At 40.2% G+C, this 12,470-nt stretch overlaps 1 protein-coding gene across 8 annotated transcripts in view; it reads right to left on the reverse strand.

Moving 5' to 3' along the window:
- The window catches only part of ROS1 (ROS proto-oncogene 1, receptor tyrosine kinase), a 71,750-nt gene that overhangs the window by 23,014 nt on the left and 36,266 nt on the right, over nt 1–12,470 (reverse strand). For all 8 annotated transcript variants that reach the window (XM_063389866.1, XM_063389864.1, XM_063389868.1 and 5 more), the window contains 9 exons: nt 11,615–11,832; nt 11,052–11,193; nt 6,720–6,952; nt 5,722–5,898; nt 4,535–4,709; nt 3,937–4,054; nt 1,744–1,931; nt 1,017–1,109; nt 197–332 (listed from right to left, as the gene is read on the reverse strand). In XM_063389866.1, the coding sequence (XP_063245936.1) occupies nt 197–332; nt 1,017–1,109; nt 1,744–1,931; nt 3,937–4,054; nt 4,535–4,709; nt 5,722–5,898; nt 6,720–6,952; nt 11,052–11,193; nt 11,615–11,832 (1,480 nt within the window). The remainder of the gene's footprint in view (nt 1–196; nt 333–1,016; nt 1,110–1,743; nt 1,932–3,936; nt 4,055–4,534; nt 4,710–5,721; nt 5,899–6,719; nt 6,953–11,051; nt 11,194–11,614; nt 11,833–12,470) is intronic.

Genomic DNA, 12,470 nt, shown 5'->3' on the forward strand with positions numbered 1-12,470 from the left:
GGGGTGATCCAGTCTGGGCTGTGTGCCAGAGGGGCAACATTTCAGGGCATCCTTCAGAGCAGACCTGCCCTGCAGCAAACATGCAGCTCTTAACTCTACCTTGAGGTTTCAGGGGTAAATGCCCTGATGAAAACTGGTCCAGGGAAGACCTCTTAGAGGTTTTTGTCCTTAAACTACATTTGCTCTGAGGACATACCGTACAGCATAACAGGCATTGGCTATTCCCACTGTCTCAGCCATTCCCCTCAGCTGAGCTAGTTCTTTATCTTCCTTGATGAACACTATCTGTCCAGGCAAGGCCCGCTTTCTGGATTTCAGTCTTTGCTTCCATACTGGAATAGAAAAGGAGACCATTAGGTGTTTCACTCTGAAAGCATCCCAGTGGAATGGGAACTGAAAAAAAACCTGAAAGGCTACAGTTTTTGTGTTATTTTGTTCAACATCACCCCCCAACAGCTCATGTAAGCAAGTCATTTCTATCTGGCCATTTTTCCTACAAAACACAGACGAGTACTCATTGAGCTGACAACTCAGTCAGGTATCCATTTCTGTGTGTGACCAGACCCCAGGGAAAGGATGAGGACTGAGAGGACAGGACCATCACATGTGGACATTTGCATCTCAGGGTAATCATTATATCCTATCTTCAGGGATAAAGCTTAAGAGAAAGAAAATGGGACCCTGTGGTGAATAAACTTGAGAACTGTAAGGTGCAAGTTTTTATAAGGATACATACAAGCATTAGAGTTCCTTAAGCATTCCTGTGCTCTCCCTGCATGTACTCAACAGCAAGAAATGCCTGAGGATGGAGTGAATTTCTATCCTGTCCTTGATATCAAAAATGTACATAGCCATTTCTAGGGCCTCAAAGAATGAGAACATCCAAATTCCTGCCAGTTTCCATCCTAGGGAGGGAGCATTTCCCTAAATTTGGAGGACAGTAATTTCCCGCCATCTGAACTGCCTTTCACTGACGCCTCGCAAACCAAGGGTAAACAAAAAACTCCATCACATACCAAAAACAAATAGCATGACCACAGCCAAACACAGCACAACTACTCCAATCACAGAAGCAATGGCAATGATGATGCCCACGGAGATCACATTATCTGTTAAAGAGAAAGGGAAATTTCCTTAATTACTGTGTGTTCGTGCAATGTCAATCCCGTGGAGCAGAGCACACCAGAGAGAACCCTTCAGCTGCCTGCTGTGTAAGTCTTCCACTGCACAAAGCTCTCTTGTAGGCTGTATGTGGATGTGCATTTGCTCAGACTAGTCCTCTCCCCCAGACTCGAGCCATTCCTGTGACCTTATGTATATGCAGACATAGAAAATGCTGAACTGTTTGACTACTCAAGGTGGGATTTCTGAAAGCACCCACGAAGTGTAAGTCTAACATTCTGGCTGAAGGCAAGAAGTATTTCTGATATCTTTACCCAGTGTGTGAGCTTGCCTTTTTTCAAGAGTTGCATCATAAAGCAGAGTGGCAGAGCCACAGAGACAAAGTGGTATAAATGAGCAGAAGCACTTTTCAGGCCCCACTATTCTGTGCAAAAGAGCCTTGATGAGCACAAGCAGCAGGGGTCACCATGTAAACATCACCATTTATTATCTATTAGAGACATTACTTTACCTTTGCAGGAATATTGCTATTAAAATAGCCAGTCTCTGTTCCTAAATTGGTATTAATATTTGGAATAACAAAAGAAAAAGATTACCAAGATACACAAGTACAAGACATACCTTTACTCAAAATTATATCCACGCTAATGTCACTGTATTCACCAAGTCCCAGCACATTTGCAGCTGCTGCTCTGAACTGGAAAGTTCCTTCTAAGTTCTTGGCCTTCCATGTGCAAATACTGCCACAGGAGCTATTGAAAACCACCTCCCACTTGGACTTCATATCACTGCTGTTGCCAGACTGTTTCCTGCAACATACACAGCACAACACAGGAATGTCCTTAATGCTACGAGGACAGTTTACTGCTTCACCCCCACCCTGTTCTTTCCTTCAGTTGCATGGTTTTCACAGCATTTCTCTGCCTGAATAAAAGCTCAGTCTGGTTATGAGATTTTGGCTACAGAGAAGAAAATTGTGCCATGCCATTTCAGCAGTGCTAGGAAACAAACATCTTTATCTTGGCATTGAAAATTAAATACTAGAACACTTGAGAGTCAAAAAGCTGTTCAGTATATGCCTGATTCACCTGTTTCAGTATATGCCTCACAGCCAAGGTTTCAAAAAGCTCTTATTTAGCGTTCTGGGAATTTTTTTTCTAGTGTGCTAGAGCTTTTTGCTCTTCCAGACCACACAGAGTAATTCAGTGTCTCTTGTGCATCAGGTTTCACAAGCTAAATAGGAAGCAAGTCATTGGCAGTGAAGATACCATTCTTTAGCTAGCCACTTTCTCATAGTGTCTGCTGACTGCTGGGTGTATTTCTTCCTTTCCCCATTGGACTGAGATTGATTGCTTACAATAAATTCAGAGCTGATTATTCACCAACCAAAAGAAGGACACGTACTTAAACTTGAAAGGCCATATCTGAAATATCATTTCATGTCACACAACACCGTAATATATCATGTGAAATGACCTTCATGAGAAAGTCACTCATTCTCCCAACACACTTTAATAAAGAAAAAAGGCCAAACACTTCTAAACCAGAAAGATAAGGGAAAACTATATGTTCATGCCCTCGATGTGCACATGTTGCCCCAGAGCTGTATGAAAAGGAGAGGTTGCTTAAAAGGCCTAGGCAAACATTTTCTAATGCTGTGCAACTGACCTAACTTTTTTCTACCTGATGTGAAATTCTGTCAAAAACATCAGCATGGGTACATTCAAACTGCAAGAGAAAAGCTTATTTCACTAAAAGACCGTGTCATTGATGCCTTATGATTCCAGAAATGAATAAGAAAGTGGAGTCTGAAGAACACAGCAGCTAATGCACAGCCCTGGCACAGACTAAGGGACTGACCTTTCCTTACTCATCTGCAGAAAGCCAGGTACAGATTGTCTCCTGGCATATCAAAATTACTGTTTCCTCAGAGCATGCAGGTCAGTGGTGCTGCATGCTCACAGAACTGTAGGAAGCTTACAGCATCAGGAAAATATGTCTGGGTGAAAACTTATATAGGTAAAGCATTTCCAGTTCCAGAGTGCCATCAGTCCTCAGCTTTCATAAGCACAGAGAAAGAAATAATGGCTGAGTTTAGAAAACTGCTTCCCTCCACTAGTAATGACTTCAAACAATCACAGGAATGTTTCAGAAGACGGACTCTCCTAATTTTAAAATAATGCATTATTAAACTTTGCACTGATTATTTTAAAGAAATCTCTCCAGAGTAATGGTCCAAAACTTAGAAGTTCAAAGTCACTGCTCACAGCAATATACTCTAAACTGCCCAATCAGCCCTTCCAATGCCACTGCAGGAGTGAGAATAAGCTGGCACTCACTGTAGTGCGACATCAATAGCCCAGGCAATCGGTATTTGATGACAGAGCACTTTAAAAATTATACAGTCATCCCATGTGGGTTGGAATACTTTATTTCTGGCAATATTACAACACCTTCTTCGAGTCCTCTGAACACTATTATATTTATACATATATTTTAGCCAAAAATACATAGTACATGTAAGTTGAGATTTGTGATTTGAAATTATCTCCAAATCTTCTAATTCACTGACATAGATCCAAATATATAATTGTATCTCAAGATTGCTCTGAAAATGTTTGTGTTTATTTTCCTTCTGTGTTTTCCAGAATTTCTGGAAATTATGGGTACTTGGTTTATCTAAGAAAGAGATCCCAATGGGAAGAGCCTTTTGCATCATATATTCTTCCCATCGGAGCCAACCTGAAAAGCCCTCCACACCCAGATTTGTTCTGGGCTGCTGCCTGTGGGAAGAGTGCCTCATGCATTGTTTACCTGCTTTCTAAGATGTAGTAGGTCACTTTGCTTCCATTGTCATCAGCCTTTTCCCACTGTAGAGAGTTTTTGGAGCCTTCTGCTCTTTTAGGAACTCCTGGCTTACTGGGAACACCAGCTTAAGGCAAACAGGGGAAGAAACAGAACCCTTAAAATGTGTTTGTAGCATGACAAAGGGCTAAAGGCACAGAGAAAATCTGATGCACACATCACATGAGTGTTTAGACATACAAAAGAAAGGAGGATCTATATTAATAATCCTCACAAAGAATGAATCCTTGGGCTTCTCTTTGTGATGGATAAATTCCAAAATTTGTACTCACATGCTGCCTTTCACCACTAATGAGTTCACTTGCGTTAGAGGCATTTCATTTCAGTTCCCCTCACTCTTTCCTCTGCTCCACTTGGAAATGAACCTAATTTCTTTCCCCCCATTACTTCTGAAGGAATGAGATTCTGTTATCCATTTTTCAAACATACAGAACTATTGGGCCTCAATATAAGAAAATTGCCTGCTAATTTTTTTGAAAATATTACATTTAATAGTCATATCCTGCAAAGAGTCTTAAAATCTTGTTATCCTGTGTTAAGTGCTTACCTGTAGTTTTAAAGCTTGCTGAAGAGGAAGTGCTTTTCACTCCTGTAACATAAACTACTGTTACTCTTACAAAGTAGTTGGTCCAAGGAAGAGTTCCTGTGAGGTTGCACATGTAAACAAGATTTCCTGTGCACGTAGTGTTTGCAGGAGAAAACCAGTCACTTTTTGTTGGCCACTGGAGAAATAAAATATCATTATGTTCAACTTTCTTGCTCTGCTGAAAGTGTGTCACAGTTCTATTCCTGGGTAGATTAACTACTTTGCCACCTCTTAATATCATAGTGGAAATATGACGCAGGTGCTCTTTTGACCATGGGACTTTGTCCTCTCAAAGACCAAGGACACAAACCCTGATTTTCTTCTTTGTTTTCAGGAGATTTACAAGTCTTGGCAGTAACAAAGAACAACAGATTAATTGCCCACTTTACACAGCCAAAAGGAGCCTTCCCCTTATATTTCTGGATCATCGTGACATGCCCATGAGTTCAGCTTGCCATGATGCAAGTGAAAGGAGGTGGGCTAGTGGAATTGTGATGTGACATTTATTTTAGGGCAGGGAAATGTTTGGTGTAGGCCTGTTGAATCTGCTTCTCCACGGTAAAGAATCTGCATGATCCAATTTAGGACATGACTTTTTCTGCGTCCAGTGGTTCAGGTGTTGAAGTCTGAAGTTTCCAAGCATGCTGCTCTCACTGCAGCACTTACTTCTTACTCCTTGGATCTGGTCTCCTCTCCAGCATTTTCTCCTAACTTCTATCACAGGAAAATAAAATCCAGATACTAGACTGTAGCTAGTATTTATTGTTGAAAACCCTTTTCTTCTTTTTCTTGTGTAGGGCAGACAGAGGATTTGCAACTGCAAACCCAGTTGGGGCAGGGCAGTGAGGAAATAGGGATAGGACTGCTGAAACAGGAGACTCAGAAGGAATTCTAGTGAGGTCATCCAGGATGTCCTTTGGCACTATAGAGTACTAAATGCTACAGCTGCACTCCTCCTTGTTCCTGGCAAATGCTGACTCTATCCTGCCCCTGCTGAGCAGCTAAGACTGACATCACCATGCCCAAATTATCCACTGAGACTCCTCATGTACATCCTGCCACCCACCCTGTCCCACTTACGAGGACAGAGTAGGTTAAATTTTCTCTGATCTGAAAAAAACCACCCCAAAACTTAGAGGTATTTTTACCTTACGCAACTCAAACCAGAAGCTGGTTTCATTGATGTGCAGAGGAGCTCTCCATTCTAGCTGGAAACTGGTATTTCTGGGGACTATGTTGATAGGTGCAGCTGGACTCTCAAAAGTTTTTGTAATGACAGGGACACTTGCAGAAAACCAGTTCTCATCAGGATGAAAAGCAAGAACCTAGTAAGGCAATGGATGAACTGTACAATACCACAGCAGTTGGAAAGGCAGCTTTCATTCAACAACACCAAGGGTTTGTAAGACTAATGCTTCAAACAAGGCAGTATTCAGGCAGTAGAGATATATGCATAGAAAGATTTTGTGCCTCATTGCTGCAAGGTTATATACCTTCAGGCTGAAATTTCGTGTCCAGTGGTATCGTTCCTCAGAGACTTCTTAGTTTCTCATCTCAGATTTCTACCAAGTCCCTTCTCTTTCTAGATCTTTCTTAGGTGCCACATGCTCTCACACAGACATGCAGATATCACATCACATATTAGGCAGGGTTTTAGAAGCACAGAAACACAAAGTTAAGAAGTGCCTTAGTACACTGCTTTTCAGTAAGCCACAGGCAAATATGACCTGTTAGGTATGCATACTTCATACACACATACAGGCATTTAGGTATATGTGTGTATATATATTCCCCATTATATTATCCACTTAATTAACAAAAGTTCAAAATCTAATTAGGACCTACAGATCCTCCTGCCATCATCTGAATGTTCTCCCAACTGTGTAAATCACTCTATTTGTGATACCTAGTGCACATTCTGCAGACAACATGTTTACTTGGTTACTTTTTTAAATGTCACTCTGATCTAGACCTCCTGTCCAGATACATCATTTACTATTCTTTTTAAGCCTTCATCTGTAAAGGGAGAAGCAGTACATTTTGTTCTTATGAATCCATGTTGCACACTTTTGTTTGTCTACTTTACAGAAGAACAGTCTAAAGATTTGCAGGTTGAACAAACCAGTAAAACTACTTGCAATTATACCTTGAATGAATTATTTGTTCCAGGCTGGAGCCCACTGACAGACCAGGCAAGCATCCCATTTGAAAATTCACTTTTTCGCAAAGGTTTCGCTGGGACAGGAGGCAATAAATTGACAGAGATTTGATAGCGGATGGATTCAAGAGGTCCATTTGGCTTCAGAGGCTCACTCCAAGATATGTTGGTGGTGGTGTCAGACAAAACTAATGCTTTAATAGTGTCAACTGCCTCTGGTACTGAAACAGAAAGAAAAAAACAATTTCTCTTTTAGAGAAGCCAAGAAATTTCACCAAGGAAAGAAAAGAAGGATATAAGTGTTTTATTATGATTCATTCACATGACTGAAACTTTACACATGTAAAACTCATATTCTGGTATAGTCAGCTGCAGACAAGTTCAAAATATTTTGAGGGACTTTCAGTATCTTCTTGGCTATCTTATCACACAAGCAGAAAAAAAACCCCAAAAAATCCAAAAAAACCACAAAAAAAACCAAAAAACAAAAAACAAACAAACAAACAAACAAAAAAAAACCCCACAAAAAACCAAAAAACCAAACCAAAACAAAAAAAACCCAACCCAAACTGAACAACAACAGGAAAACAGCTGCTGTCTTATCACAACATCTACATTTATAGTCATTTCACAGAATTACTGCTCCCTCTTAGTTTCCTCATCAGGGTCTCAGATGTGAGTTTAATATGGTGCTTACTTAAATATGCACAGAAAACAAAATACCTGTGCTCTATTCCAATTGGAAAGGCTTATCTTGAACAGAAACTTATGAGGGAATAAAATCCAAAACTAAACGTTATTTCCCATCATTTACAATTTTTCTCAGAAATACAGATTCTGGCTGAGCTGTGTAAGGAAGAAACTGGGTTGCTGATCAGATGTCCATACCAGCTGATTACCCACAAATTGTTCTGGAAAAATCAACCCTTCCTTTGGAGTTCTGAGATCACAGACTTTGTAATGGTATATGGCGTGTCCCTTCTTTGCATTCTTTAAAAAATTCCTTATTTCCTATTGAGATGTCCAGATAGGTAAAAAGTTAAGTCATTACACTATTTACATTCCCAACATATCAAAATGATGAGTCCATATGTTTTAATTCATATCCCAGTAGCAAGACCACAGATCATTTAATGAAATATGCAGAAACTGGACTAGGAAAGAAGACAAATTTCTCATTTGTCTAGCTAAAACATATGTGGAGTAAGAGTGACACTCTGTGGCAAGAGCAATGCATTAATTGTCGTTCTCCTTTTTTCATTCCCTCTATCTTGCTATTTGATGGAAAGCACAAATTATTCCAAGCTTCTTTCACTTCATTAGAGAATTGAGAAAAAGGCAGAGGGAATTCACACAGCTTCAGAGGTGTTAAATAGTGCACACACTTCAAGAGGCTCTAGCAGCATCTGATTACATTTTAAACTGGCAGTTACATTCATGAAATAGAGAACATAAGTGTCAGGACACATATAGCTTCTATTTACAGCTGGCTGGAAGTTTTTCAGCAAATTGTGTAAAGCTCTGAATGCTGATACAAATACCTATTCAAAACACTCAGGGTTTGCAGACTGGGGTGGGGTGAGGCTTTTTTGTTGGTTTGCTTTGCTTTTTGTCTAAGACTTGACTTTCATCCAGATTTTTCATTTTGTCCTAACTAGAGAAGCCTGTTCTGAGTTTCATGCTTCATTTTAACATGAGACTAAAAAATTCCATTTGAGTGGAGCAATGCAGTCTCCCATTTCACATGCTACCTTGGTGTTTCATTGTACACTATACAGTGCTGTACATTGCTGCAGGATGGCACAGTTTACCATACAAAAATTTAACTGTGTCAATTCTTATCACATCCTAATAGTATTTAATGTTATCCAATCAATGTGTCACACAAGTTTTATATTACAGATGTGGAATCCCATGTAAAGAATTGAAATCCACTGATAGAAGGCTAGAGTTGCTGAGCTTTTGGGGGAGTTTTGCTTGTTTTTCTCCATAGATTCCATAGGAAGGTAGAATCATCAAGGTTGGAAGAGACCTTTCAGATCCTTAAGTCCAGCTGTCACCCTCCACTACCATTGTAACGCCCAAACCACTAAACCACATCACCCAAATCCAGGTGCCTCTTAAACATCTCCAGGCATGGTGATTCCACGACCTTCCTGAGAAGCCTATTCCAGTGCCTGACTACCCAAACAGTGCCAACTTTTTTCTGATATCTAATCCTAATCTTCCATCTCAGATAAAGGCCATTGCCCCCAGTCCTGTCCTATAGGCACCATAGAAGAGACCAGCTCACAATACTCAGAGATCCACATAAGATGAGACCGTATTTGCTTGATGGTGCAGATGCTAAGGGATCTATCTGACTGTTAAGAGAGAAAAACCCAGCACAGCTGAACTTCCAAAGTTCCATAGCATGTCTGGATTCCATAAGAGGGGTGGCAATATGCCTGCACTTCTAGTTTCACTTTTGTTTGAAAGATGAAAAGCAAGATGAACAGAGGGTTTGTAAGAGGAAAAATGTGACTGCTCCTAGGACAAAAAACAGGGAATGATCTGTGTATCAGAGAAACCACTGGCAGCTCAGAGGTGATGCTCTCCTGTGGACAATGGTGGCAAAAAGAGAGGCTGATTATTCTATGAATGAACATTTAAAGAAACCACAGAGTATATCCCTAAGGAAAGAAGAAAGGAAATCAGGACTCCTGGAGTGTACCTGTTGCCAGGTATTCCAGATAAAATGTTTCCTTGGGCACAGTTGATCACTAGGGGAAAGACACATTGAGGAAAGTAAGAAAAACACAGTGGTGGCTGTCCGTATTTCAGTTCCAGTTATTCCACCGTATTCAGTTCCAGCTCCAGTTATGAGCTTCTGAAGCAGCCAGAATCCAAAGAGAGGCAAAAAGAGGTAAGGGAAGACCTTAGGAGTCCTGCTGTGGCTCCCTCACTGCATTTCACAGCAATATCCACATGCAGAACTGTGCATCCTGCACGGCTGTGTGCCAGCCACAGCCAGCCCTGATGCAGCTGGGCTGAGGGAGCCAGTGCCCAATGGCCAGAGGCTTTTGTGCCTCTCAGTTTCACTCCCTTACCCTCTCTCAAAAACGAACTGCTCAAACTCTGCAGGACAAGACCCAGGCAAGAACACTAATGAAGATGGGGGACACAGCATTCCCACATCCCAGTGAGTTCAACACCAAATATCCCTAGGTACCACCTCCCCAGTCTTTCAGCAGAACACGGATATGCTGTCAGGTAGACTTGGCTATAATTCTGACTCTCTGACTTGGGAATTAACTGAGGTGCCTGATGGCTTTACAAGTGAAGAGTTTATGTGGATCAAGCTGACACCGGGCACAACAGAGCAAAACTGACAACAGAAGAGCATGCTCTGTGTAAACTATGGGGAATAGTTACCTCTCGTAATGGCTTTCAATGTTTTCAGCAAGGGAGTTCAGCAGAAGCACTGAGAAAGTTATCTGAAGAAGAGCACAAAGGCAGCTCCTCATAAGGATGAGTGTGCATGCACAAAATTACACATGCAAAACAAGAAAAAGTGCTGAGCAAGGTAGTTCTATTAGATTGAGTTGCAATAGATGCAAAAGCATAACATGCACCTTTGCATGATCCTTCTCCTTCCAGAAGATGTCAAGAGCTTCAAGGAAACTGGCACAGTAACTGCCCCACAGCTGCCAGCAGGAAGAGTGAAGCAGGGAATGAGTAGATACATCTTCCTGCCCTAATTGAGGTATTTACAAGCACAGGAGGCATCTAGCCCAGACTGTAGCATTCTCAAAGAACAAGGACTGAAAAGGCACATCAAAATTCTTGAAATCAACTGAAAATGAGCTGTATTAATTCAGGCCAAAAGTAAAAAATGAAGCATTATCTTTTCAGCCTAGTTCACAACAGAGCAAATCTGCATTACCCTTGGAAACAGCAATTATGAGAATGACATCAAGCCAAGGGCTTCTTAATGCTAAATGAATACATAATACAGATATTTAAACATACATAACCACATGTACATTCAAATACAACTTATTTGAAGATGTGGTCCAAGGCAGAAACTACAACTGTTTAGTCACTTTTAACCATAATTTATCTTTCCTCAGCAAGCCAATAAGCCAAAACATTAAAGAATATAGATAAAAATATCGAATGAATCTTACAATTTCATCAAGTCTGCTTGCAAAATCTACACTGATTATATTTTAAGCAGACTATTAGTCTGTTTTCTGATTTACAATCGAAACTTGCATACACCTTTGTCTAACTGAGATGAAAACTCCGTTCAAAATCAGAACAAAATATGAAACAAACCTCCATATAGAGTTGTGCCAACTGTGCCTTCTCCCACAGGCAACACCTCCTCATCTGAATAGTAGTTTTTCACTGCAACTTGTATGGCATAACTTGAAAATGGCTGTAGGTTCTCTAAGACAGCAATAGGACCCTGATATTCCTGTAAGTCAAAATCAGATAATAGACATGCACTCTTAGAAATGAGTCATATGTCAACCCAATCATCTGTCAATGAAATGTGTGTTTAAAAAGTAATAAAGTAGTGTTTTTGCATTATAATACGCTTTAGTGTTTAAAAAAAGAATGTTAGAATCCCAGTTTTGGTAATAGGTTCCTACAGATAAGAAAGCACATAGCAAAAAAACAAGTCAAAAAGTAGGGGGGTTCTTGCACAAAGGAAAGCTAAGGAATTTACCACTTACCAAATACCACAGAGAAAGGACAATTACTGTTGGAAAACGTAGAAATGAAAAAGCTCACTGACAGAAAGCTACAGAATGCTTCACAAAATCACTAGAAGTGATATCACATTCCTTGTTTATAGACAACATAACACGCATTTCTGTGTGAAGTAGCCATACCAATGTTTTTTGCTGTGGAGCAGACAAACAGTGTCCTGAGCTCCTGCAGATGTTGGTCATTTGTCTGGAAAATACCAGGTACGTTGGCGTAGGCTGGGATATGCCGGGGCATAGCTGCTGTGGTGTAACAGATGGCAAGCTCAATGTAAAACTGGTGTTAGTCGTAGCAAGGATCGTAGGTTTCTCAGTGTCCGGCAAAAGAATCAGGCATCTTTTATCTAGGAAAAACATCAAAAGGTTAAAAATTAAAATTATGGTGGGATCAATCCAAACTTGCATGGGATTCTGCCACCATTCATATGAAAGCATAACTACAAAGTATTGTTCCTGCTCCCACAAAAAGAAACAGAAGAAAATTCCACCTCAGTTGTTTATTTGATTACTTTCATGGACACAAAAATAGCGGTCCTCAAAGAAACTCTCATTTATCTTTGATGAGATACAACTTCAATAAAGAGTTTAGGTTCTTCTTGAAGTAGAAGATGGAAATGCAAATTGTAGTTGCTGTGTTGTCATGGAAGTACATACTGATGAGCCCAAATTTGCCTGATACTGGAAAGACAGATATGCTGAATAGACAGTGCCTTTCTCTAGCAATTAAGTATTATCTGCTTTTTCTTCCAAACAGCTTTCCATGTGTGACTTAACAACAGATAATGGGAGACAAATGTGGGAGGTAGAAAAGGAGTCTGGAGGGACAAAACAATAGAAAAATACACTGACAGTTACTGAAAAGCAACAAAAGAAAATTCCTCATTACTTGATGTACTTTCAAAAACAAAATAAAAATATATTAAATGGACTTCCTGCTAAGAAGGAAGAAATTTAGGCATGTGAACAGGGAAGAAGGTACAAT

This window comes from Prinia subflava, chromosome 2 (genome assembly GCF_021018805.1).
Source record: "Prinia subflava isolate CZ2003 ecotype Zambia chromosome 2, Cam_Psub_1.2, whole genome shotgun sequence".
Lineage (NCBI taxonomy): Eukaryota > Metazoa > Chordata > Aves > Passeriformes > Cisticolidae > Prinia > Prinia subflava.